Raw genomic sequence first — 23,581 nt, forward strand, 5'->3', positions numbered from 1 at the left:
GGTCAAACACGACATTATTCAAAGGCACTGCTGGACATGAAAAAAGACAAATATTTTATATTACACTCGCTGTCAAAATGAGAACAGCTGCTAATGAAAGGAAATAAATCTCTCATCAGTTCAAAGGATTTTTAGGTGCTTATTGAAGATGATGCCATCCTGATGCCAACTGTAAGGGCATTCCCCACAATTAATGCATTATTCTAAAATGTTAATCTTAGTTGGTTAAGCAGGACTGCAGTTCTAGTTGGGAGACATGTCTTACTCAGTGAACCATTTCAGGGTTTATATCGTGGTTAATCATTTCTCGCCCTCGTTTATTCATAGGAACTCACTGCATTCTAAGGTGTTAACATGCTGTGCCACCAAAACATGAAGATATTTGTAGAAAAGTAGAAATAGTACCCATATGCTATCCCTAAGAAGGCAAATAGCAGCCAAGGGTTGGAAGTTCAGAAAAAAATAACACTGGGTGAAAACGTTAAACCCACTCCTAGTATAAAGGCTGTTTTTCAGAAGCATTAAAAGAATTACAGATCTCCAGCATCTTATCTACTTTGACTGTTAAATGGACCCCATTGTAGGTTCTTTATTGCCATGTTTGTTGTGCCTGCAGAAATTAAACCTTTTATATTTCTTTATAGGAAACTGCAGGCTTTCCACAGGCAGATGGGCCACTGCTCTGATTCATCAGGCTCTTCTTATTTCTTTATTCATACATGTTCTCTTAAGAATTCTGAAACGAAGACGTTTTTCGTGGAATTCTTATGGATGGAGTGGAGGGTTGTTGTTGTTGTTTTTTGTCCCTTCTTAACTTTAGAGTGTTGTTGTTTTTTTCATTCTAGAAATTCTCTCTCCCGTGGTCTGCATTCTGCAGCCTTCCCAGGTACCCACTCTTCCTGAGACCCCCAAGACACTCTCAAGTTGGGCTTTTGTGTAAGCATGTGAAGCCAGGAAGACTGCCTGCAGTATAGCTGACATCTCCCCGCTAAAAAATACATACCTGATTCTGGTGTCCTGACAATTGCACTGTCAATATAACCTGCTTCGGTGGTAACTGCAGAAACTTCAAAAAGGTAAGTCGTGTATGGCCTGAGATTAGTCACAACAAAACTGATAGGTTCATTCCAGACAGAGATCATTTTGCTGGGAGCAACTGTACTTGGTGTCAACATAGTAGTTTTACTAGAAGTAGTTGAGGGAGTCGTAGTGCTCCACAAAAACGATTCACTGTTATCCTGTAAAGACAAAATAACTTAAGAATAACAGTTAGCTTCATGCTACCTACAACATGATAAATACAGAGTCAATAGGAATGTTAATTATGTGTCCAAAAGAAGAATATAACAAAAACTTTCATTAAGAACTCTCTAGGCAGCACTATAAATAAGGGAAAAGAATAAAAACCTTAGCTGCATATTGCCATTTTTTGGTGTAATTTCCATTTATTCTTTTGCCAACTCCAATACAGGCTATTTCCTAGGCAAGTACAAAATGATGCAGCTCAAATTACTGAGTTCTGCATCAACACTTGCAATATACTATTAATGGACCTGCATACACCTCTGGTTTCTGTCACGGTGTTCTGTTGCACCAGAAGTGGTTTAGTCATGCTGGCCACATGACCCTGAAAGCTGTGTGTGGACAAATGCCGGCTCCCTTAGCCTGAAAGCGAGATGAGCACCTCAACACCATAGTCGCCTTTGACTGGATGTAACCGTTCAGGGGCCCTTTACTTTTTTTACCTGAGAGAACCAAACTTCAATTTATAGTGAAGCATTTCCAAATTATATTTCTAGCACTCTCCATCTCTGTTATAAAAAATATTAAATTAGGTTGCACACTGATAAATGTTGATCTATGTGGCCTGCAACTGCACAACAATATGTAACACAACTGGTGCAACGTTACCGATTGAATAAACAGCACTCTTGATGTAGAACCTATTTGTCATGAAGTTTGGAAACTGTGTTGCCGCAAATCCATTTGCTTGAATGAAATGTAAACCCAAGGTCTTAACCTGCTGGAGCCATTAACGTTATATATTTTATATACCTTTTAATTAGCTGGAAGTAATCTTATGTTGATTAATGTAACTAGGGCTCTAGTTATAAAAAGTCAGGCATATAGATGTCTGATTCTTGCTACTACAGACTTTAACTTTCAACCATGATTGAGCAATGAGTTGGGTTATGTGACCTGAATTGATACAAAATTCAAAAGCAGGTCAATGATTGTGTGAGACATAAAGAGAAACATAATGTAAAAAGTATACATTGCCCCAGGTAGCAATTTCCTTTTAAATGGTTCTCATGCTAGCAACACAATCCTATACATGTTTCCTCATTGAACCCAATGGGTTTATTTCCAAGTAAGTAAATAAATGATTGCAGCACAATCCCATGTACCGTATTTTTCACTCTATAGGACGCACTGGACCATAGGAGGGGGAGAACAGGGATTTTTTTTTCTTGTTCTCCCCCTCTAAAACAAGGTGCGTTCTGTGCATTCAAGGTGCATTCACCCAAAGCCTCCGGAGCCCAGCGGGGGTTCCTTTCGACCTGCTCTTTGGGGCTGTCTGGGGGAAGCGCTGCTTTCCCCCACCGCCAGCCCCAAAGACCAAGTCGGGGAGCAGCGCAAAGGTGGTGCGCCGCCTTCCCGCTGCCCCCCGAGCTTGTGGGGCTGGCGGTGGGGGGAAGCACAGCCTTCGTAGCCTCCGCAGGGCAGCAGGGTGAAAGCACCCCGCTGCCCTGCGGAGGCTTTGCGCAGCTAACCCCAAGCTACAGCAGCTGTGCAGCGCTCTGTCTCCCTGTTCTGGCTTTGGGCTTAGCCGCACAGCCTGCATTCAATCTATAGGACGCACACACATTTCCCCTTAATTTTTGGAGGGGAAAAAGTGCGTCCTATAGAGCAAAAAATACGGTATGTTTACTCAGAAGTAATTGCCATAAAGTGCAATGGTGGTTATATCTATGTAAAACTATTTAGCCTTATTCTCCAAATTCTGTTATAAACTTGGGACAGTTTAAGCAGCAGCTTGGGGATACTGTGAGGGTAGCTGCTAAATTGAATTTCATAGATGGTCCACATGCTTTCGATCACAATCTGCAGCATTCACTCACTCGGGGGGGGGGTGACATCCTTGTTATCCAAGAGATTAATACAAATCAAGCTGCAAACGATAGCACTGTATCAACTTCTGAATGAGTAAAGACCTTTGGATTATTTTTATTTTACATGAAATACATCTTTCTAAATAAAAATGCAGATAGATCAAATTATTGTCGACCCATAACCAAAACATTTTACTTTACTTACATTGCATTCTGGTAGCCTTCCAGACAGAAGGTCCTCTACTTTAACAGAGACATCTTTCACAACTATCCCACTTCTTGCATGCTTTACGCTAATTTTGAAACTGGTTATTTTTCCATTTGGCTGCCGAGGTAGAAACCAAATCAGGTTTACAGCAGAATAGTTGAAAGCCTCAACTGTGAGATTCACCACTTTACCTGGAGCTTTAAAAACAATGTAACATTAAACAGACTTCAGAACTAAAACATTTAATTAGCATTTTTAGCTTGGTGAGAGTCAAATTTTAATACATGAGTATTCTAGCCAGATAGCCTATACTTGGCGGATGAAATAGCTCATTATAGTGCCCAAACCTACCGTAATTTCTCTGTTCCAGTTTGATCCAGAGACTGGCTCATCAATGTATTTCTAAGCAGTTCGCTGATGCACAGCCACAATCTCTCTCAAGCCCTCACCTTTTCACTCGCAGAACAATCCACCCACCCACATGCACAAAAATGCCAAAAAAATCCTCTTGCTTAATTATGCTAGTAGCCTAGTAAAAATATCCAGAATTTTCAGCTGCATAAGGGCAATATTCTTGGTAAATTGCAAAATCAGTAACAGGAGAAGCAGGACTAACTTGTTAGCATCCCAAACTTTCTCCCAACTTTCATCTACTGATCTGCACTTACAGGGCCTGAAGCTCTCCACAGTGACATAATAAGCTAATAAGCTAGATAAAAATCATAACATAAATCAAGTTACCACTTTCTGCAGTTTGAAAGAGAAATGGGTCACTAAATACTCCAATGCCAGCACTGTTTTCAGCAGCAACCTGCAATAAACCCAAATTAGTGCCGTTAGGATAATTATTTTAAAGCAAGAAATAACAGTATTAATAATAAATTATACATTTATTATAATAATAAATTGCAAGACAGCATACATTCCCGTAAGCTAAAAACATATCATAAAAATGTGAAGTTCACCTGCACAAGCATCTTTGAAATGAGAAAGAGCTGTGTAAGAGCAGGTGAAGGATGCTACATAACTCCTATTTATTTCAATGGAGATGTGGATGGCGACTTTATCTTTTAAAATTTCACTGTCAACAGCTTAATCCTGATTACCCAGGCAGGCACATTATGTGACCCAGGAGAGCAGCAAATAACCTATCTGCAAAGCAAACAAGGTCTCACTGGGTGACCAGGGTACGGATCCCAACCAGGCAGATACCCCAACCTGAGCTTGGAGGTGCCATAGTCAATCTTCCCCTTAGGCCCTTATGGGGGCCTCCTATACTATGTTGGTCCTGCCCAATGCTATTTCCAGCATCATTCAAACAGCACTCTTCCACTTAACAAAAGAAGACCATAATGTCACTGAAGGAGAGGCGGAGAAAACTCCAACCAGGTGCAAATCAGGTTGAGAGAGAAAAAAATCTATCTGGCCCTGTCAATGTGCGACCCAAAAATGTTCAGTGAAAACTCAAACATGAGGGTGTGTGAGCAGGAAGCTCTCAAGGCGAAATGGCTTTGAGCTCCAGAGGAAGCAGCCTTATATAGGTTTCACCTCCCCCTTGGAAGGGCTCATGGGACAACTTTTTCCCATGAGCACATCGCACAAACAAGATACTGGGCAAAACCTTGCCCAGTATTTTGCTGCAATCTATGGGTCCCAGTGACACCGGGCAAAGATGTCCCATGCTTATCGGCACAGAATGAGGCTCATCAAAATCCAGTTCAAACAAAATATTCCAACATTTACTGCCAATTCACAGTAACAAATTGTATGAAGAATAGAGTAATGCCTAGTAAATTAGCACAGAGTGGAAGCAAATGCAAGCCCCATACACTCACAATGGCAATTCCATAGAGACACAGACATATGAACATAAGGAGAGTCCGCTGGATTAGGCCAGTGGCCCATCTAGTCTGACATCCTGTCCTGGAGCCTGATTGGTCTTCTCCTGCAACCCAATCAGTTGTTGCATTCTAGGATCCTACTTGCCTATTGTTCTAGGATCCAAGCTTAGTACATAACAAGAACACTATCCTCTCCTGTGGTTTCCAGCATCTGGTATTCAGAAGCATTGCTTTCAACACTAGCATAGCTATCATGGCTAGTTGATAGCTAGCATCTGTATCTGCCTCTCCTCCCTGAATTTCTCTGAGCCTCTTTTAAAGCCATCTAAGTTGGTGGCCATCACTGCCTCCTGTGGGAGTGAGAGCCATCGTTTAACTACATGCTTCATGAAGAAGAACTCTCTTTTATCTCTCCTGAATTTTCCAACATTCAGCTTCATTGAATATGCACAAGTTCTAGGGCTAAGGAATTTCTCCATGCCATGCGTAATTTTATAAACTGCCATAATTTAAAAAAAAAACAAAATAAAAAACAATGCTATGCACCAACCTTGAACTGGCATTGGTTTTCAGTTTGGGCCACCTCATCTCAAAAAGTGAACAGCAGAGACAGAAAATATCCAAAAGCAACAAGACAAAGATCAGAGGCAGAACAGGCTTCCATATGAACAGACAACAGAAATCGGGACCGGTTAAGATGCAAAATGACATAAATTTGGGCGGGAAAGAAGGGCAAATTTCTGTTTGCATCCTCAAAGCGACATAATAAAAATAGAACATATACAGAAAGAGACCAAAGATGCTTTAATCCAATATCTAGTTCTATGTGATGGCCAATGGTGCAACACATAGGCTGTGCCAGGGGTCAGCAACCCGCGGCTCCGGAGCCGCATGTGGCTCTTTTACACCTTTGCCGCGGCTCCAGGGCGGATACTAGCGAGGGGAGGAGGCGCATTGTGCGCCCCGACACTCCCCACTGTGGCAGGCGCTGTACTGGCTGTGACGTTGCATGGGGACAGTGCGTGCATTAGTCACGCACCGTCCCGACATCACCTTCCCGTCCGCCCGCCCGCCCGCTACATTGTAAGGGGCATGTACGCTGGTCACTGCATTGAAAGGGGGCATGTACGCTGGTCACTGTTTTGAAGGGGATTGAAGAACACACACACACAAAAGATTAACTTGTTAATTTAACGTTTATTTCTATGAGGAGGAGTAATTCTGAGGGGTCAAACAAAGAAATAATAAAAAAGTGTCAAAAAAGTTATTTTTATAATGATGAGTTTTGTGGCTCCCAGTTTTTTTTTCTTCGGAAACGGGTCCAAGTGGCTCTTTTTGTCTTAAAGGTTGCAGACCCCTGGCTGTGCAAACACATCCATGTTCAAAGCCAGATGTTTGAGGTGACCATCCAAGCTCTCATTTCTACACCACTGCCAAGTCCATATTTATGTGCAATTACAGGACTGCAGTAGAGCCACAGATAACTGGTTCACTATGTGGAAATGACCTCAAAGTGACACTGTGTCATCTGAAGCTACCCAAAGCCTAAACATACATGTGGAAACTCATATTAACTAATTCTTAGGTGCATTGTTAGAGTTATGGCATATCTTAAGAGCCTGACTGGGGATTGGGAGTGGGTCATGAGTATGGCATGATTAAACATCAGTCCTGGCCTTCCAAAAACCTCAGCTGTAATTGTAGCCTCTGCAAACACAGTTTCAGTGGTACAAGTGTCTCTGACCCCTTGAGCCAAGCCAGGCTCAACAGGCCAGCTCCAGCTCCATAGACACATGAATTTGCTAGACTTAAACATACAAAAAATAATCTCTTCCAGGTATAAATGAGAGCTGCCATAGAACAGAATGGAGAAACCCAAGTGCAGTTGTGATGAACCTGAGCTTTCATAGCACCAACATCCTGAAATAATGAAAGAATAAATTCAGCAATGTGCGCTGAAATGATGGGTACTAGGAGACTTATTTTTCATGGAATAAGAGATTTACTTTAAAGAAGAGAGACAGCAAAAGCTCTCAGCTGAGCAATAAAAGGAAATGGGCTTAACCTTTGATCTTTACAATGCCTATCTTATAGCCATATTCGCGTTTTGCAAGGAGAATGGTTAATGGTACAATTTAAGGCTCTTCAGAGGAAGGAAATTTCATTTGCCCTATTCATAAAGTGTGAAATATTGTTATCGGATGCTGATTGTGAGATCACAACAGGAGATGTGATCACGTGGGGTGGGACCCATGAATGGAAACAGTGCAAGGATTTTTTTGGCTACAACAAATAAATTAAACAACACTAAAAAGTTAAATCTGTTGTCAAAATCCAGTTGGAATAGAATTGATAAGAGAGAGGAAGGAAGGAAGGAAGGAAGGAAGGAAGGAAGCATTTGGTTTGTTAAAGCATAAATAATATCATTCTGTTTAAAAAGCAAAAGTATTCACTAATCTCCACTATGGCTTAGACACAAACCTTGTGAAAGAAGAGAAGACTGTTCTGCTCAAGCAGGGGGGCCTCATTTTTTCTGCCAATTCCCACCTCCCAGTGCTCTCTCCCAAAGTGTTCTACGGAATGTTTAGGGAAGCTTTTAATATCTGATGAATTATTGTATTTTAATATTTTGCTTGAAGCCAGATGGATGGGGTATAAATAAAAAATTATTATTATTATTATTATTATTATTATGAATTGCTTGGCTTTTGTGGGTTGCAAGGGGTGGCAATGAGGAAGATGAGTGCATTTCTTCGGATTCAAACCTGTATATGCTATGTTGTTGTTTTTTATCAATGTACAATTCAAAGAGCTACCATTCAATAATTGACATAATTATTTTTCCCCAAACCTCTTAAAATTGAAAGTGATCATTTTAAAGCAATCTCTGGTTTGCAGTAGTTCAAGTTAACTAGGCTTTTTAATCATAAAATGTTAATAATAAGCCATCTGTTTTTTGTCATAAAATATTTTGGAATTTTTTTTTAAACAAAATCCTCTGAACAAAATGAATTAACCACTGTGGTACAACATGAACTAAAAAGGAATTGCAAAATAGTAAATTGCTTCCATTTTCTTAAGATTAAAACCCCTGTAACCTGATTTTCATTACTGTTGCAATGATCATGTGCTATGTGTATAATAGAACTAGGCTTTGTATTTTGAAGTAAAGACCTTCATATCTATCAATTAATTGTCCATGAATAATGAATGAACAGAGATGAAGCAACGAGAAGGCAAAATGCAACAGTCATGCTGTCCTTTGTGCATTTCAGGTGTGCAATGAGAAGGTAAAACAGTGGGTTAATATGGTATCTTTTTTATCCTACTGTTACACACAATAAAAACTATATTTTAATTCACACTTTGCAAGTAACAAGAAAGCAGGCAGAAAACAACCAAACACATACCTGAATCTCATAAGTTGTTCCAGGGTTAAGATTGGTGAGAAGAACTTCCAAACTGTCTGGCTTTGTTGTAACCTGGGTATAAGTATTTTGCATCCAAGGACAGACCTCTTTATATTTAACAATGTAGGATATAATCCTCCCATTTGGATGTGGTGGTGTGTTCCAAGAGAGAAGAATTCCTGCAGATCCAACTCTTTCCCCCGCAAGGAAAACAGGAGGTCCTGGATCTGTATGAAGGACAGGCTTTTAATTAAGTTGTGCGTGTATACCTCTGTGCTAGTGCATAATAACGAAAGAATTTGCCAGCAAAGATGTCTTTGAGTTCTTAAAGTGCAGATAGTATGAAGTTGGCTTTCTTTAGAACTATTATGAAAGATGATAAAATGCCTTTTGGAACACCAAGTGCATTCTTTCCATAAGAATTCAAAAAATGGAATGCTGCAATAGTCATAGACAAAATAGATCTTGATGCCAGTTTAGTTTTTCGCACACATTATTAAAGCTTCCTTTGCACCAGGCTTGTGCACTTTAAACACTACAGATTTTTTGGAAGTGGAATTCCCCAAGAAATCACACGAAAGGAAGCTGCTTATCTGATCCAGGAGAACTTGTATTTTGGCAACTCTGTTATAAATAATGCCAAATTATATTGATTTTTCAGACATGTATCTCTTTCAAACACATGAACCATTTGCTCAAGAAACGATATCTTTCTTAAACAATTTAACACAGAAATGAACAGACACTAATAGAAAGAATGTACTGTAATCTTCAAAATAGCACATTATATATATTTTAAAAGGTATTTTTAAAGACCTTTAAAGGAAATAGTCACGCGCAGTATATGACAATAAACTCACTAGTTACATTAGTTGTCACTGTTTTGCTGACAGGTGAGCTGTACACCGAAGAGGTAACTGAAGAAACAGTCACATTGTACAATGTTCCAGGAGTAGTGCTAGAAATATCAGCCTAAAATAATAAATTAACCCAGTTAGAACTACAGCTTACAATTTAAACAAAAGCAAACATTAAATAAGCAGTATTCATATTACAAAGATTCACAACACACATCGTATTTAAATCCTTTTCTTTAAATATACTTCTCACATTATTGCAATATGAAAGTTGCCTATTAAAAGGTGTGAAAAGGTAACACTCAAAGAGCACAAGATTCTTCTGCCAAAGAACAACTCATCGCAGAGACTCTGTTTACTGCATTCTAGGATTCTGCAGAATTCTCAAGTTAGTATCTTGCAGCTAAAAACACTAGAATATTCTGTTCATCTTTGCTGAGGCATCGTAGGGAAAAAAACTTGTTGAGCTGTCAGTTTAAAACATAACCCACCAAAACCATTAGTTAGCATTCTTATGAAGTACCTGTGCCTTTGAAGCTCCAATAAAAAACAGAAGCAAAATAACATGAAAAACCATGGTAATGATATATATATATTTCAAATACAGGAATCAAACAATGCTCCTATAACTTTGTGATAGCTTAAGAGGGAAATGTTGCCTGGCATTAATGATTTAAGTCTAGATCTTCCTGGCAAGTACACAATTAATGAGCCTGTATTACTCAATAGCTCTGCCCTGCCTTTGTTAAACTATTCATGAACCCTTAAATGACTGGCTGGATGTCTGCGGCGGACTTCGTAAAAGTATTATAACTGTTGTTAAGGCAACAAACCATAGATGTTGAAATTTGCTCTCACAAATTTGGCATGTGTACTTTTGAATTCTCATCTAAGGTTTAAAAGCTTAAATAGAGAGAACGTCATGCTTGGCCAATTTTTCCTATCAGCAGAGCATATGAACAATTGCTGACTATCCAAGCACTACAAAACAAAAGCCCCCACATACCTGATACTCCCCACCTCCCACATCTTGGATAGAAACAAAGCCATGAGGAGGTGTGAGAACCACATGAAACCTTTCCACATATCCATGCGGCAACCTCCAGTGTAGAGAAAAGGAATGTGCCGACACGTTGAAGACTCTTAGTTTCTGTGGCTTTTCCGGCTCTTGAAGAAAATTCATTTATTCATTATTATTTTTCCCTGGAAATGTACTTATTATGTACACACACACACACACACACAAAAGAGCAACCCTTAAGTAGACCACAACCCCAGTTATTCACAAGTCACCTGTCTTTGTGTGGTGAACAGAGGAGCAAAATCTGGAAATTTGCAAATCTCAAAATTCCCCATAATCTGTTCACAAACATGAACAAATGCGCTATATGTAGAAAACAAACAATTATTATATTATTACTAAACACAAATACCTGTGATTCCTTACTTACTTTCTTAAGCTGAATAAAACAAAGGAAAATTTACTGTCATTTTTTCAATTGAGCATGAAAACAGCAGGTACTGCAGAAGGCATTTACAGCACTCGTACTTAAATCAAGCGTGAAACCTGACCAGTGGAAAACAAATCAGGTATGGGCTTGAACTGGAGTTTCTCTTCTAAAATACTCTGCCTGGATTACAGCTACAAAGAAAGCACTCATGATCTGAATACTTAAAAAGTATTCAACTTCAGGGTGTGTAAAAATTCAGAAGTCTATTCCTACCCTGAGTTCACATAGACTCAAATGCACAGATCTCTTTTGCCACTGAAATCAATGGGTCAGTCCTTAGAGTAGGCCAGTTTTATATGTGCTGCTGAGTTCCTAAGCTCTTTAACAAATTCCATCTTTTTTCCATCTTACATCAGGGTTATTTTTGCAGCACCATCTCACTCGGCATGTGCAACGTTTTCTGATATGAGTAAATGCCCAAATTCAGCAATCTTACATGTCTACACAGTTCACTGGGACTTATTCCCAGGTAAGTGTATGATTGCAGCTTTAAAAAGTGAAGCAGCCCATGTTGTCACAAAGCCATAGAGGGTTAAAACCTTAAAAATGGGCTGCAGTGTGCATAAATATTTATTGGACCCTTAATAAATAAATATAGCAGCAGAGAAAACTACAAACCTGCAGTGATTTCAGTAAAGGCAGCTGGACTTTCAACACTCCCTTTTACTCTTTGCAGTGTGAAATTATAAATCCCACCAGCAGTCAGATCTGTAATGGTGTAATGTGTCCGAGTTCCTAAAATAGTATATTCCTTTGTGAATGTACTGTTTGATACAGACGCTTTATAATGGGTAAAGTTGGTCTTCTTGGGATTCCATGTTAATGTAGCAGACGAAGTATTTACCAGTGTTAAGGTTAGACCACATATCTTCATTGGTTCTGATTAAAAAGAAAGAAAATAGATTATACGTATATGGCAAAAAAGATTAAATAAGCACATTTAACTTGACAAAAGCACTCAACACCTTTGAAATTGGTGCTATTAAAAAATCCCACAGGCTGGCAGCTGATGACCAGTTAAGTTTGATAGACCCCTATTTAGTTTATCAGTCAACCGAACAACATTTTAAAACTTGTGCCTAATGGAACTAAGTTCAATTCCTAAATCAGATATACATTGGCTACATTCAGTTGTGATGCCAATGGCCTAATGTGCACCACCTTCCCCTCTCCTCCAGCTTCTTCCACCTCCCCCTTGACATGAGAATCCCCTCCTAAAGGGTAAAGGGACCCCTGACCATTAGGTCCAGTCGCGGATGGCTCTGGGGTTGCGGCGCTCATCTCTCTTTATTGGTTGAGGGAGACAGCGTACAGCTTCTGGGTCATGTGACCTGCATGACTAAGCCGCTTCTGGCGAACCAGAGCAGTGCACGGAAACGCCGTTTACCTTCCCGTCGGAGCGATACCTATTTATTTACTTGCACTTTGACGTGCTTTCGAACTCCTAGGTTGGCAGGAGCAGGGACCGAGCAACGGGAGCTCACCCCATTGCGGGGATTCGAACCGCCAACCTTCTGATTGGCAAGCCCAAGGCTCTGTGGTTTAACCCACAGTGCCACCCACGTCCCTTATACCACCCATGTCTCTTATATCCCCTCCTAGTTTGAGGCAAATTAGTTTCCTGGTCTGGAGCTGCAAGATTCCACAATCTGTAGTGTGAGCAGCTACTGAAGCAAACTAGGGTCATATCCTGGAACTTTCACGTGCAACAGAGGGGAGTAAGTAAAGGCAGAACTCAAAGCATAGCACCAAACCATGGTTTGCTATTACATTTGAGCATTGTCATGGTGTGACCTTGGGTAAGTCGCTATCCTTCAATGGTACTTATCAACCATCTGGTGGTTAACTGGTTAGCATATCTGTCAAAAAGCCATAGTTTCGTAACACAACAAGTATCACAGTGTGAAAGGAACATTAGAAAACTGGGACAGAAGCGCTAGCATTATAATCAGGAAAACATACACAATATTCCAATGTATAATGGGGAAATAACCATAACCAATGAAACATAATGAAACATTGGTGGACATAATTCAATTTAGCACAGTGAACACACAAGCTAATACTACCAGCAGATTTCCCTCATGTATCTGGTGGTAGGTCTTGCTCAATAATGACTGTAGGGTTATTTGCAACAAATTTGCTTCAGGGTTGTGACAATAATAAATTAAATATTTATGCGACCAATAAATTAATTGAATACAAAATTTGGCTAAACTGCTGGAAGTTCATCATGAAAACTGAAACACACAATTGGCTTTTTGTCCATTTCACATAGGGCAGAATTATAAACAAATGGCATTTGTACCCACAGAGGTGGTTAGTAGAGAATATTGAAATTATACCAGCGGTTGTCACACTGTTTTGTTTAATGATTATTTGTTTTAAACCAGGATTCCTGGTTCTTACATACAACTAAGTTGAAATTAACTGAAACCGGAAGTAATGTCAGCAGAAGTCCTCTCCTGGGCTTTGCAGGAAGAGGTGGGGAACAGGAAGCACATGACCCCAATGCTTTGTTTGGGTTTGCTGAGGTTTGTGCACCTAGTGCTAAACCATGGCATCTGAACCAGCATGACACGCTGAACCAGCCCAGTGTCTCACATCATATTCCAATATTACACTGTATTTGGGGAGGGGAGAATATAAATTATTTCCCAGGAAATTACTTGTAGTGACTTTTCTCTCCACAGCCACGCTAAAGTCTTTTCCTTTAATGGTCTTTACTTGAAAAACGTATTCCACACCAGGCATCAGATTTTCCACTACAGACCTGCCAACAGCAACTGCAGTTGTCTGAAGAAAACCAACGCTTGTTGCAAAACCATGGGAAAGCTAGGGAAGAAAAGCACATGTAGAGATTATATCCCAAGTAATTTAATATAATTTAGGGAGTCAGTCATCAAGGCAGCACCAGCACCCACCAATAGTATTTAAAACACAGTGAAAGATGTATACGTTCGTGCCATTGTGCTAGTGTCACGTTATAGCCATTAAGTAACATTTATGTAATTTAGTAACATTGTGGTAATTTTGTAAACTATCCACATTTGTGTGTTTTTTTAATGGTGATGATTAATCCCTGCATTATCTGAGTCTGCATATGTGGAAAACCAGAAGAGTTCACACAATGCTCTAAAAACTATATCCTAGAGCAGTTTTCTTGCCAAGGAGAGGAGAATACATTTGGATTCAGTTCCACTTTTCTTGTTGACAGAAGTGATGGAGTCCCATTATGGCGATATTTGAACAACACTCCAGGCCTGAGAGAAAAGGGGAAGTGAATGCCTGTGACCTGTCTCTAGGGCTGCTTCTACTGCTGATGACTTTTTCTCAGGTGAGCTGATCAGGGCACTTGTGTATGCCCAGCCAGTGGCAGTGCAAGCCGATCGGGCGCCTGGGGCGGCACACATGCCCTGCACCCAGGGGCAGGGCCAGCCGCCCACGGGGCCTCCGAGGAGTCTGCATGCCTCCTCCCACTCATCCACCCTATAGCTCAGGGGGAGGCAGTGGAGTCCTGGGCTGTCAAAACAAAGGGGGGAGGCGTCCGGCATAGCGGCATAGCTCCCCCCTTCCCCAAACAGCTCAGGGTAGGCAGCAGGCTTGGGAGTCACGGGAGGGCAGTGCGCCGAATATCACCCCCCCTCAGGGATGACACCCAGGACACACACCCAGGGATGACACACTCTGCCACACACCCCTTCTTCCACCACTGTACCCAGCCCATTCACGCTTTGCACTGTGGATTTCACCATTGGTCTTGTGCAACATGCTCTCAATAAGTCATCCTCTCTCATCTCCCTAGGTGTGCTGTGTGTTCTTAGGGAGAGGGAGGGGGTTGCAACAGCCTGTATATGTGATTTCAATTCTTATGATCTTTGTGTGCCTCTGTTTACCTGCATCACACTGTTGTTGCATGTGGCTGTTTGACTGGCACAGCATGTGGTGGATGTAGCTGGGGTGCAAAACCCCTGCCCCATGTGTTTCCATTCCTGTGCTGTTTTCCCAAGGCCTTACAGTGCGCATACACCCAATTAGGGATTGGCTCTCTGCATTTTGGGTTGTTGTGTACGGATCTGACATAGTTTTATACCAGTCCCATTTGCACCTCTGTGCCAGGATCTAGTGTGCAGGATTGCCCTGCTCATCAGTCACAGGGCTGTGAAATGCCTAGGCTGACTGCTTCAGGTCACTCAAGAAAGTGAGTAAGAAACTAAAATCACAGTTATAGAGATAAAGGATTTCTGGGCAGAAAGAGGATCTGTCCCAATAGATACGTGGGCACCCAGAGTGAGGATTCAAACTTAAACTCGGGCAAGTACGCTTGCAAATTATAACGGAATACAAAATACTAAATGCAAAGCAATGAACTAAAAATAGGGATATAAAGGGAAACAAATGACTAAAGCTGCTTTTTTTGTATTGTTTTCATGCCATTAATTCCTAAGTGTGTAATGAAAATTGGATGAGCTGGGCTGATTAATTTTAAATGACTAGTAAAATGATCCCATTTGTGCTGGGCACTTTGCTAGGCAACCGCTCTTCCAAAGCCTCCCTTATTAATATTTCACATTTAATCTCATTTATTCAGAAGGACTGCTCTAACATGGCTGGTTGCTCTGCGGTATGTCAGTCAATAATGTGATGTCATTATGATCCATATTAAATGACATTTTCTTTCCACAACAAACATCTATACAAAAGCACAAACAATCTGGAGTTTGTAATTTCCACACATGTACATATTAAAAAAACACACACATTAAAATTCATAAAATATTCTGGGATGAATAACAAAATAGATTTGTGGTTGGTGTTTTTTTCTTGCTTTGCCATGTCAAAGGAGGCATAAGGAGATATTTGTGTTTGTTTTATACAATACAGCCACTGAGGCTACAGTGGATGGTGAGAGTATGGGAAAAGAAACTACTTATCTCTTTCTCTTGGGACATTCCCCCCCCCCCTTTATATATCATCACCTCAAGATGCCTTTTTCCATGCTGGGGAAGAATACATGGATTACGGCAAGTACATGTATTTTGTTTTGTGTGTGTTGCCTATGTATTTTGCTTTGTTTTCTGCACACAGGCATAACCTCCTCTGTGACTGTCAACCTATGTGAATGGGGGGGGGAGTAAGTAAATAATAATAATAATTACATACTATTTTTCTTACCTCAAAATGATCAAAGCTTCCATTGGGCAATTCCCATGACAAATAAACTGTGTTCTCTTCTATTCCAAATGCCTGTAAATCTACGGGTGGATCGGGACCTGGATTAAAGAGATAACATGAAAGAGATAAAATTAAAGAAATTATAATAGTCTCCTTTAAATTTGCAGTTCTGAATGTGCAAGGAAGTAAGGGCAGTTGCTAGGGAATGTGACCTCTTCTCCAATTCAGTTTTGGTATGAATCATGGCTGTGCCAGAATATAAAGATGTGTTGATTTATGGTTCTGAGGCCCAAGAGGTCAATTCAATCTTTCATGGATTTTTTTTTGATTTTTTTTTAAACTTTCCTGGGTTCCTCTCTCACGGTCTTTAGAGAGTACAGCCGGATTATCTGTTCTCAGATCTTGGATAAGAATTATGAGGTGCATGCCTCTCTGTAACTCAGGCAAGCGGAGAGTTGCCCTCTAGATGCTGCCGGACTGCAAATCCCATCAGCCCCTGCCAAGTGCGGTCAATGGTCAGGGATGATGGGAGCTGGAGCCAAGCAATCCTTGGGCATGTCAAAGGATTGTTACCTCTGTTTTAGCTAGCTTATCCTTGGGATTCAAGGCATGATCCCAGTCTACTGCTGGTGAAGAACCCGCACATGGAGAACCCCTGTAGGTTAATTGACTGCATTCTACTCTTTCCTCCCACTGTAAATAGCAGACACAAGGTTGGGGCTGGTTTTAATTAGGACCATGGCAGGAGCAAATAAACAGCTACACAAGTGTGAGCTCTGTAACACACCTGTACACACAGGCAGTGTGAATAATTGTCAAGGTGAATGGGAGATCTGTCAGAACACGCCCGGGGGAGGGCACACACAGCCCCTGGAATGAGACAGACCTCTCCGGGCGTCTTCCTGATGAAGTGCAGCCTGGGACGTTCGCAAATCAGTCCCAGGGCGCACCAGTGACACGTATCAAAAGACATGTGCATGCTCTATCAGCAGAGTATAGCAGAAACGATCGTGGAACATGAGTGTGTGCATTCTAAGTATTTATTCAGCAATATACACAGAACAAAGCCATCATGGTGTCCTCTCACGTCTTCTCCAAGAGAGAGAGAAAAAGAAAAGTACAAAAGTACAGTACAGCAGAGGAGAGGAGAGATAAGACTGACTTCCGTTCTCACACTTTCCAAGCCTAGAAAGTAAACACTGACATGTGATGTAACAATCACGCATCCAGCAACGGAGGAGTGAAATGCTAACAAGATCTGCATGGATCTCTAGCTAGGCCTCCCCTTCCACTTAATGCTCATTCTCTGGAGAACAGCTAACTTACATTGAGACTGGATGGGGATATGAACCTCCCACGTAACCCATTGAGTCTCCACCCACAGCATTCAGCCCGGACATTGAGATCCAGCTCTGAGGGTGGTTCCCTTATTGAGAGAAATGAGGTCACATGGAACTAGGAAGAGGGCCTTTTTGGTAGTAGTGCTTGGACTGTGGAACGCCCTCCCTACTATCTGACTTTTAGAAGACGCCTGAGGGCAGCCCTGTACAGGGAGGTTTTGAATGTTTGAGGGTTTTTGTCTTTCAATACTTTGCTGGAAGCTGCCCAGAGTGGCTGGGATAATCTAGACAGATAGGTGGCATATTATTGTTATTATTGTTATTATTATTATTATTATTATTATTATTATTATTATTATTATTATATTGTGCTGCCTGGGGACGCGGGTGGCGCTGTGGGTAAAACCTCAGTGCCTAGGGCTTGCCAATCGCATGGTCGGCGCTCCCGTCTTTCGGTCCCAGCTCCTGCCCACCTAGCAGTTCGAAAGCACTCTTAAGTGCAAGTAGATAAATAGGTACCGCTTTATAGTGGGAAGGTAAACGGTGTTTCCGTGTGCTGCGCTGATGCCAGCTCACCAGAGCAGCTTCGTCACGCTGGCCACGTGACCTGGAAGTGTCTCCGGACAGCGCTGGCCCCCGGCCTCTTAAGTGAGATGGGCGCACAACCCTAAAGTCGGACACGACTGGCCCGTACGGGCAGGGGTATCTTTACCTTTTTATTGTGCTGCCTGCGTATGTGCAGATTAGGAGGGGGAGAAAACAGAGCTGTCTTGAGTCCTTGGTGCTTTATTTATTTACTAAGGGATTTTAATGCCACCATTCAATTAATCATTTAATCACCATTTTGCAGGATAGCTTTGCATCATGTATCAAAAACTGCAAACAATTAGATACATCCCTCACATGTAGATACTGCATCTGTAGTGAAGTGCCCTCAATTTTATGCTCTTAAATTACAAATGACTGCATGGACATAGTTTGAAAATCCAGAATACAAAGCATAAAATAAACTTACAAGTGCTGATTTTTAAAGTGGTGGGGAAGCTTCTCTTTAATCTGTTCTTAGTAACTATTTTAATAAAGTAGTCCGTGCCTGAAGAAAGGCCATCAAATTTGTACTTCCTGCATAATTAAGAAAAATACAATTAAGAAAAATATTGTCTAATCATACTGTAGCTAGAAAGTAATGTGTTATCTTTATACAATACCTTATATCTGAAGAAAGCTTTTCTTCTTTGCTGTAGTTTTTGCAAGCCAATGTAATGATGTATCCATCAAAGATACCCAGTGCTGGTGGCCAGGTAAGAGTTATTGACTCAGAGTCTTTACTGAAATTCATATACTTAACTGAGCTTGGCACTATCAACAAAGATTAGTATGTTGAAAATTAGCAATTCAAGCATATATTGGTAAGCCAACAATTATTATCTCCATCCATGGAGGTTCTTAAGAGGAAGTGAATACAAAATTATTAACAATGCTTAATGGATAGGATTTTGTGCCTGGCAGCCTGAAGTTGGAATAGATGGCCAAGTCCAATTTTCCATAAATAACACCTTACATAAAATAATAGGATTTGATTCTCCGCCTTCTGAGAACAGATAAGGTGCATCAAAGGTAGGAAACAATATCAGTCTTGATGTTTCTGCGAGAGGTTACCACTTTTTTACAGTTGTACAAAAGGCAGTTAACTTTTTCAATCTCTAATAATTATACATGTCCTTGTAATTTTGTATATGCACTTCAGCAAATTTCCTACTTTGCTATTGCATGGAAATAATATTTTACCCAGAAACTGCCTATGCACAATTGAATGTTTGGAGTCTTGACCCTCACTTCATCTTAAGACTCTTATACAAGGTGCAAACAGAGACGGCTTCTCCGCTATATTTATATACACACATCCCAGTATGCCCTATTAAAAATATATAAACGAGAAAGCATTTATCATTTTCAATTTACCCATTACACAGAAATCTTCTTTTTTTTTTAAAGGATTAGCCCTTTAGTGTATCAGGATAACAAAAGTGATGTTTGCAGCAGCAGTATATTTTACAAGCAGAAGTTTGTCATTCTTACCTGTCTCTATTTGTATGCTCACAGAAAGGCTGTCTTTATATCCTTCTTTTTCAGTTTTAACTGTGAAGTTATATAGTGAGCCAGGGATCAGACTGGAAAATTCTACCAATTCTTTTGTGACTTTTTGGACCTACAGATCAAACAGAGGTAGTGTCTTCTTTGCAGTTTTGAAGGTGTGTGGGTGTGGGTGTGGGTGTGTATATATATATCAGCACATTCAATGCACATGTAATTCTTGCAATCAACATGTGCTGTGACCTCATCCTGCACATATTAATCACTGCCCCTATTCACACTGCAGGACCTGTGCAAGCTGAATGGCAGGGACTGGAGACTACAAAGTCTTTCGTCTTTCCCTGTGGACTTCTGGCTTTGCAAGCACACAAGTGCCAAGGGTTTGAGAACCTAGGCACATACATAATATCAGCTGGAAAAATGCATTCAAAACAGCAATACAATAGTAAAATGTCTGTGTGGGTTCATCCCTTTTTAAAATGACTATGATTTACTTGACAGCAGTGATTTCATTGGTGATATAAAGCAGATGGGTTTTTTTAAACATACCATGAAAATACCTGCATAGTTTATGCATGTGACTTCATACTGCTGAAAGTTTCCATCTGCTCTATCCCAAATAATCTGTATTGAAATATCTGTAATTCTTCCTTCACGTACTTTTAGTGGAACTGCAAGGCCTGCAAAATATGTGAAACATGTACATCATACATTTCATTTCTCATGTCATAATAAAGAGCCAGAGTGGATGAATGTCTGAGCCTTTTGGATTTCTGCCACATCCAAATGTACCAGCAGAGACCTTTCATCAACTATGTTCAACCCCAGCACTCAATTTACTTCAGCTTATGAGTTATCTTTTATTTTCAAAAGTAGTTCTGCAATAAAGAAGCTTATAAATGTTTTGAATGTCAGAAAGACACACAAACACATTATCTTTATACACTAGAGCAGGTACGTATGGCCAAATTCTGTTTTCCCAAATACTTGTTTAGGGCCAAGAACAACTCAATTATTACCACAGTGTCAGTAAATTTGGGTAGAGACATCAAGGACCTTCTAGAGCTTTAGAGGTAAACACACACAGGTAGCCATTCCTGCTTTAGAGACTATGGATTGTATCCAATAATTAGTCAGCAGTTTGTGCAATGGGACTTCTTCTCGCCCTGTGCACACCATGTCCCCCCCCCCAATCTTTTCTAGAGCAGAATTGGAAAGGGCACACAGGGAGAGGAGGAAGAAAAACATTGTGCAGACAGAATTCCTTACACTAATAGGATGACTCCACTGGATACAACCCTATTTGCTTTCCTGTCTGTGTCTTTCTGTAGGCCCTAGGCTAATTGCTCAGATGAAATACTGTATTTCCATCCATTCTCATCTTGGGGGGGGGGGGTTCCCCACTGGATAATTCAGTCCTCCATAATTTGTGGAATTCCATATAACAAATCCTGAAGACTCTTGTCTACATTTCCCTACCTCTACAGCCCATTCCTTCTGAATCTGTGTCCTTCCCATTCTCTTTGCAAAGTTAATTCTTGTTACACAAAGTCCTACTGCAGCTCCAAACTCCTACTATTTTAGGAAGAGATGAGCTGCAGTGAAGGCATACGAAATGCCAAAACATAGAATCAGATGGTGATAAACCTCCCCATTTCCTCGAAGAGGTTTTCCCTTCTTGTTGGAAAATGCAGTAATAGATTGTAATATTGCACATCTAAACACCAGAAAGATACTATGTTAAAAATGTCATGTTTCCGGCTACACTTTTACTATTTGCTTAAAGTGTAACCCACCTCCATTTATTTCAGTGCCAAAAATATGCATACAAGGAGGTGGGGAAATATGCAACTAAAAAGGAGATTGATGAACAGTCATGAAATCGACAGGTTACTCTTTCCCCCTATTCTCTGTACTGTAGCAGGACTACATGAACATACAAAAAAAAAAAAAATTAAGGTTCATATACTTTGACTCAGCATCTAACCATTCCCCTATAAACATTGATTGCAGTTATTGGTAGAACCATCTGAGCCCTCAATATTACTGTACACAGAGAAATGCTAATGTGCATTAGAATCTGTGGTCTCAAATGCTGTATCACAAACACTGATACTGTTTATATCATCCAAGACTGCAATCCTATGCATACTTGTTAGGGAGTGAATTCCACTGCAATTTACATCCAAGAAAACAAGCACAGCCTTAGGCTGAATATTTTGAACTACTAAGTTACAGAGAAGTTAAAAAATTATGATATATAAGTCAAGTAGATTTCCATGCATGCATTGGGACTCCCCCTTCCTTTTCTTTCCTGGTGTAAACCCAATATATGCTTTTGAGATACAGGGCTGTAGGGCAGAGAAGTCATGGACATCTCATTGTGCACCATGATGTCTGCTGCATGAACAGAACTGCAGTGTTGGATACAACCTATAATTTTATAGACAATATATTATGTCATCAATAAAAACATTAAGATGCTAATAAATCAGCAATGCCAACATGAGTCCACAACTATCAGCGTAAGTTAATCAGAAATGGCCCTGACAAATACTTCCACATATAGTTATGAAAACAATATATGGACTAGACAAATTACAGCAAGATTTCATATTGAAGGAAGAGGATGTAATCACATAACCTTAAATAACTTACATGTTCTTATAGCTGGCAGGTGGTATACAGAACTTAACATAGATCCACTTGTAGTGGAAACAAAAAAATCATATTCCGTGCCCGGGATTAAATTCTCTATAGTTACTTTCCCATCAGTTGACAAAGTTGTAGTTGCATTAGGGCCTCTTTTATTCATGACGTGTAAGCCATCAAAGACTCCAACAGCAGGCATTTGAACAAATAAAACTACAGAATGACTTTGAACTTCATAGGGGATGACAATCTGTACTGGTTTGGGTTCTAGAGTGACAACAGAAGGAGGGATCAGATCAAACATGTTTTATAAACAGCTGTAAATTAGAACAGTAAATGTAGACCACATGTTTTAATGCAGGGGACTATAAAGTAAGGATTGTCAGATACAATATTGTTGGCAAACAATGGATTTTATAGTGGTGCTAGGTGGTCAACACAAATACAGTTCATTTCAATGGAAGCATCAAGAGGGTTTAATGATTTGACAATCCAATCTGTTCAGAAGAGTAATCAACTCCTGATTGACTGGCCTAAGGCCTGATTTAATGTTCCAGCTGAACTTTCTCACATCTACCCCATCTCATCAAAATATGGGTATCAACTACTAAACTAAAGAAATAAAATTTATGGAACAATGGAAATGGTCATGCCACTTTGACAAACTATGTAGTGTTCATATTTCATGTGTTGCCTACTGTTTTAGAATACTATCTTTTCTGCACAACCTTACATGTATTTGAAGTGAATTATAGGTATTCTTTCTAAAATGACTGTTGAAAAACATTACCATACACATTCTCTTGCTCTCAGGCCATGTGTCATTATTTTGAAGTGGGGACGGGGAACCACTGTGCTCTCATTCCCACTCAAGCCAGTTGATGGTTGGCAATGAAAGTAATGTCTCATTTCCACAAGGCAACAATTCCAAAATATTGTGTTAGCGTGCTTTGAAATAAATTCTGCTTCTATCGTCTACTTCATATTATGGCAACCTACTTGTGCAATGGATTTCCATTCACACAAATAAGAGTTTCCCTTCCTCTCTTCCACTCCCATAATCTATCTGCTTTGGAAGGCTGGGGTACTGGGACTGCAGGGAGAAGGGAGGGAGAAGTCCTGCTAGCATAATATTAGCTCTCACCATAAGACTTTCCTTCACAGGCTTTAATCCTGATCCAACTGATAAACATCCATACTGGATTACAGCAACTACTACTAATAAATATACTTCTTTTAGACTGCATTCTTATACCCACTATGAATGAGCCCCATTAACTCAACAGGACTTACTTTTGAGTAGACATGTGTCTGCAATGGCACAACTGATATACAACAATTTAAAGGGGGGTGTATCCTAACAACAATGTTTCTTTCCCC

At 40.3% G+C, this 23,581-nt stretch overlaps 1 protein-coding gene and 1 long non-coding RNA gene across 4 annotated transcripts in view; one reads left to right on the forward strand and one right to left on the reverse strand.

Annotated features, from left to right (window-relative positions):
- Positions 1–23,581, reverse strand: part of PTPRQ (protein tyrosine phosphatase receptor type Q) — a 108,272-nt gene that overhangs the window by 76,720 nt on the left and 7,971 nt on the right. For all 3 annotated transcript variants that reach the window (XM_079991791.1, XM_079991790.1, XM_079991789.1), the window contains exons 11-24: positions 22,208–22,468; positions 20,099–20,229; positions 19,535–19,664; positions 18,664–18,814; positions 18,471–18,577; positions 16,116–16,213; positions 13,610–13,775; positions 11,559–11,819; positions 10,436–10,596; positions 9,433–9,544; positions 8,573–8,799; positions 4,063–4,132; positions 3,319–3,518; positions 1,004–1,238 (exon numbers count right to left, since the gene is read on the reverse strand). In XM_079991791.1, coding sequence (XP_079847917.1) covers positions 1,004–1,238; positions 3,319–3,518; positions 4,063–4,132; positions 8,573–8,799; positions 9,433–9,544; positions 10,436–10,596; positions 11,559–11,819; positions 13,610–13,775; positions 16,116–16,213; positions 18,471–18,577; positions 18,664–18,814; positions 19,535–19,664; positions 20,099–20,229; positions 22,208–22,468 — 2,310 coding nt within the window. The remainder of the gene's footprint in view (positions 1–1,003; positions 1,239–3,318; positions 3,519–4,062; positions 4,133–8,572; positions 8,800–9,432; positions 9,545–10,435; positions 10,597–11,558; positions 11,820–13,609; positions 13,776–16,115; positions 16,214–18,470; positions 18,578–18,663; positions 18,815–19,534; positions 19,665–20,098; positions 20,230–22,207; positions 22,469–23,581) is intronic.
- On the forward strand, positions 949–20,027 carry LOC307224760. Its single transcript, XR_013842734.1, has 6 exons — positions 949–1,076; positions 11,297–11,409; positions 14,158–14,277; positions 18,700–18,756; positions 19,589–19,681; positions 19,836–20,027. It is a non-coding gene; the product is annotated as an uncharacterized lncRNA (long non-coding RNA).

The sequence above is a fragment of the Podarcis cretensis genome, assembly GCF_951804945.1.
Source record: "Podarcis cretensis genome assembly, chromosome: 10".
NCBI classification, from domain to species: domain Eukaryota; kingdom Metazoa; phylum Chordata; class Lepidosauria; order Squamata; family Lacertidae; genus Podarcis; species Podarcis cretensis.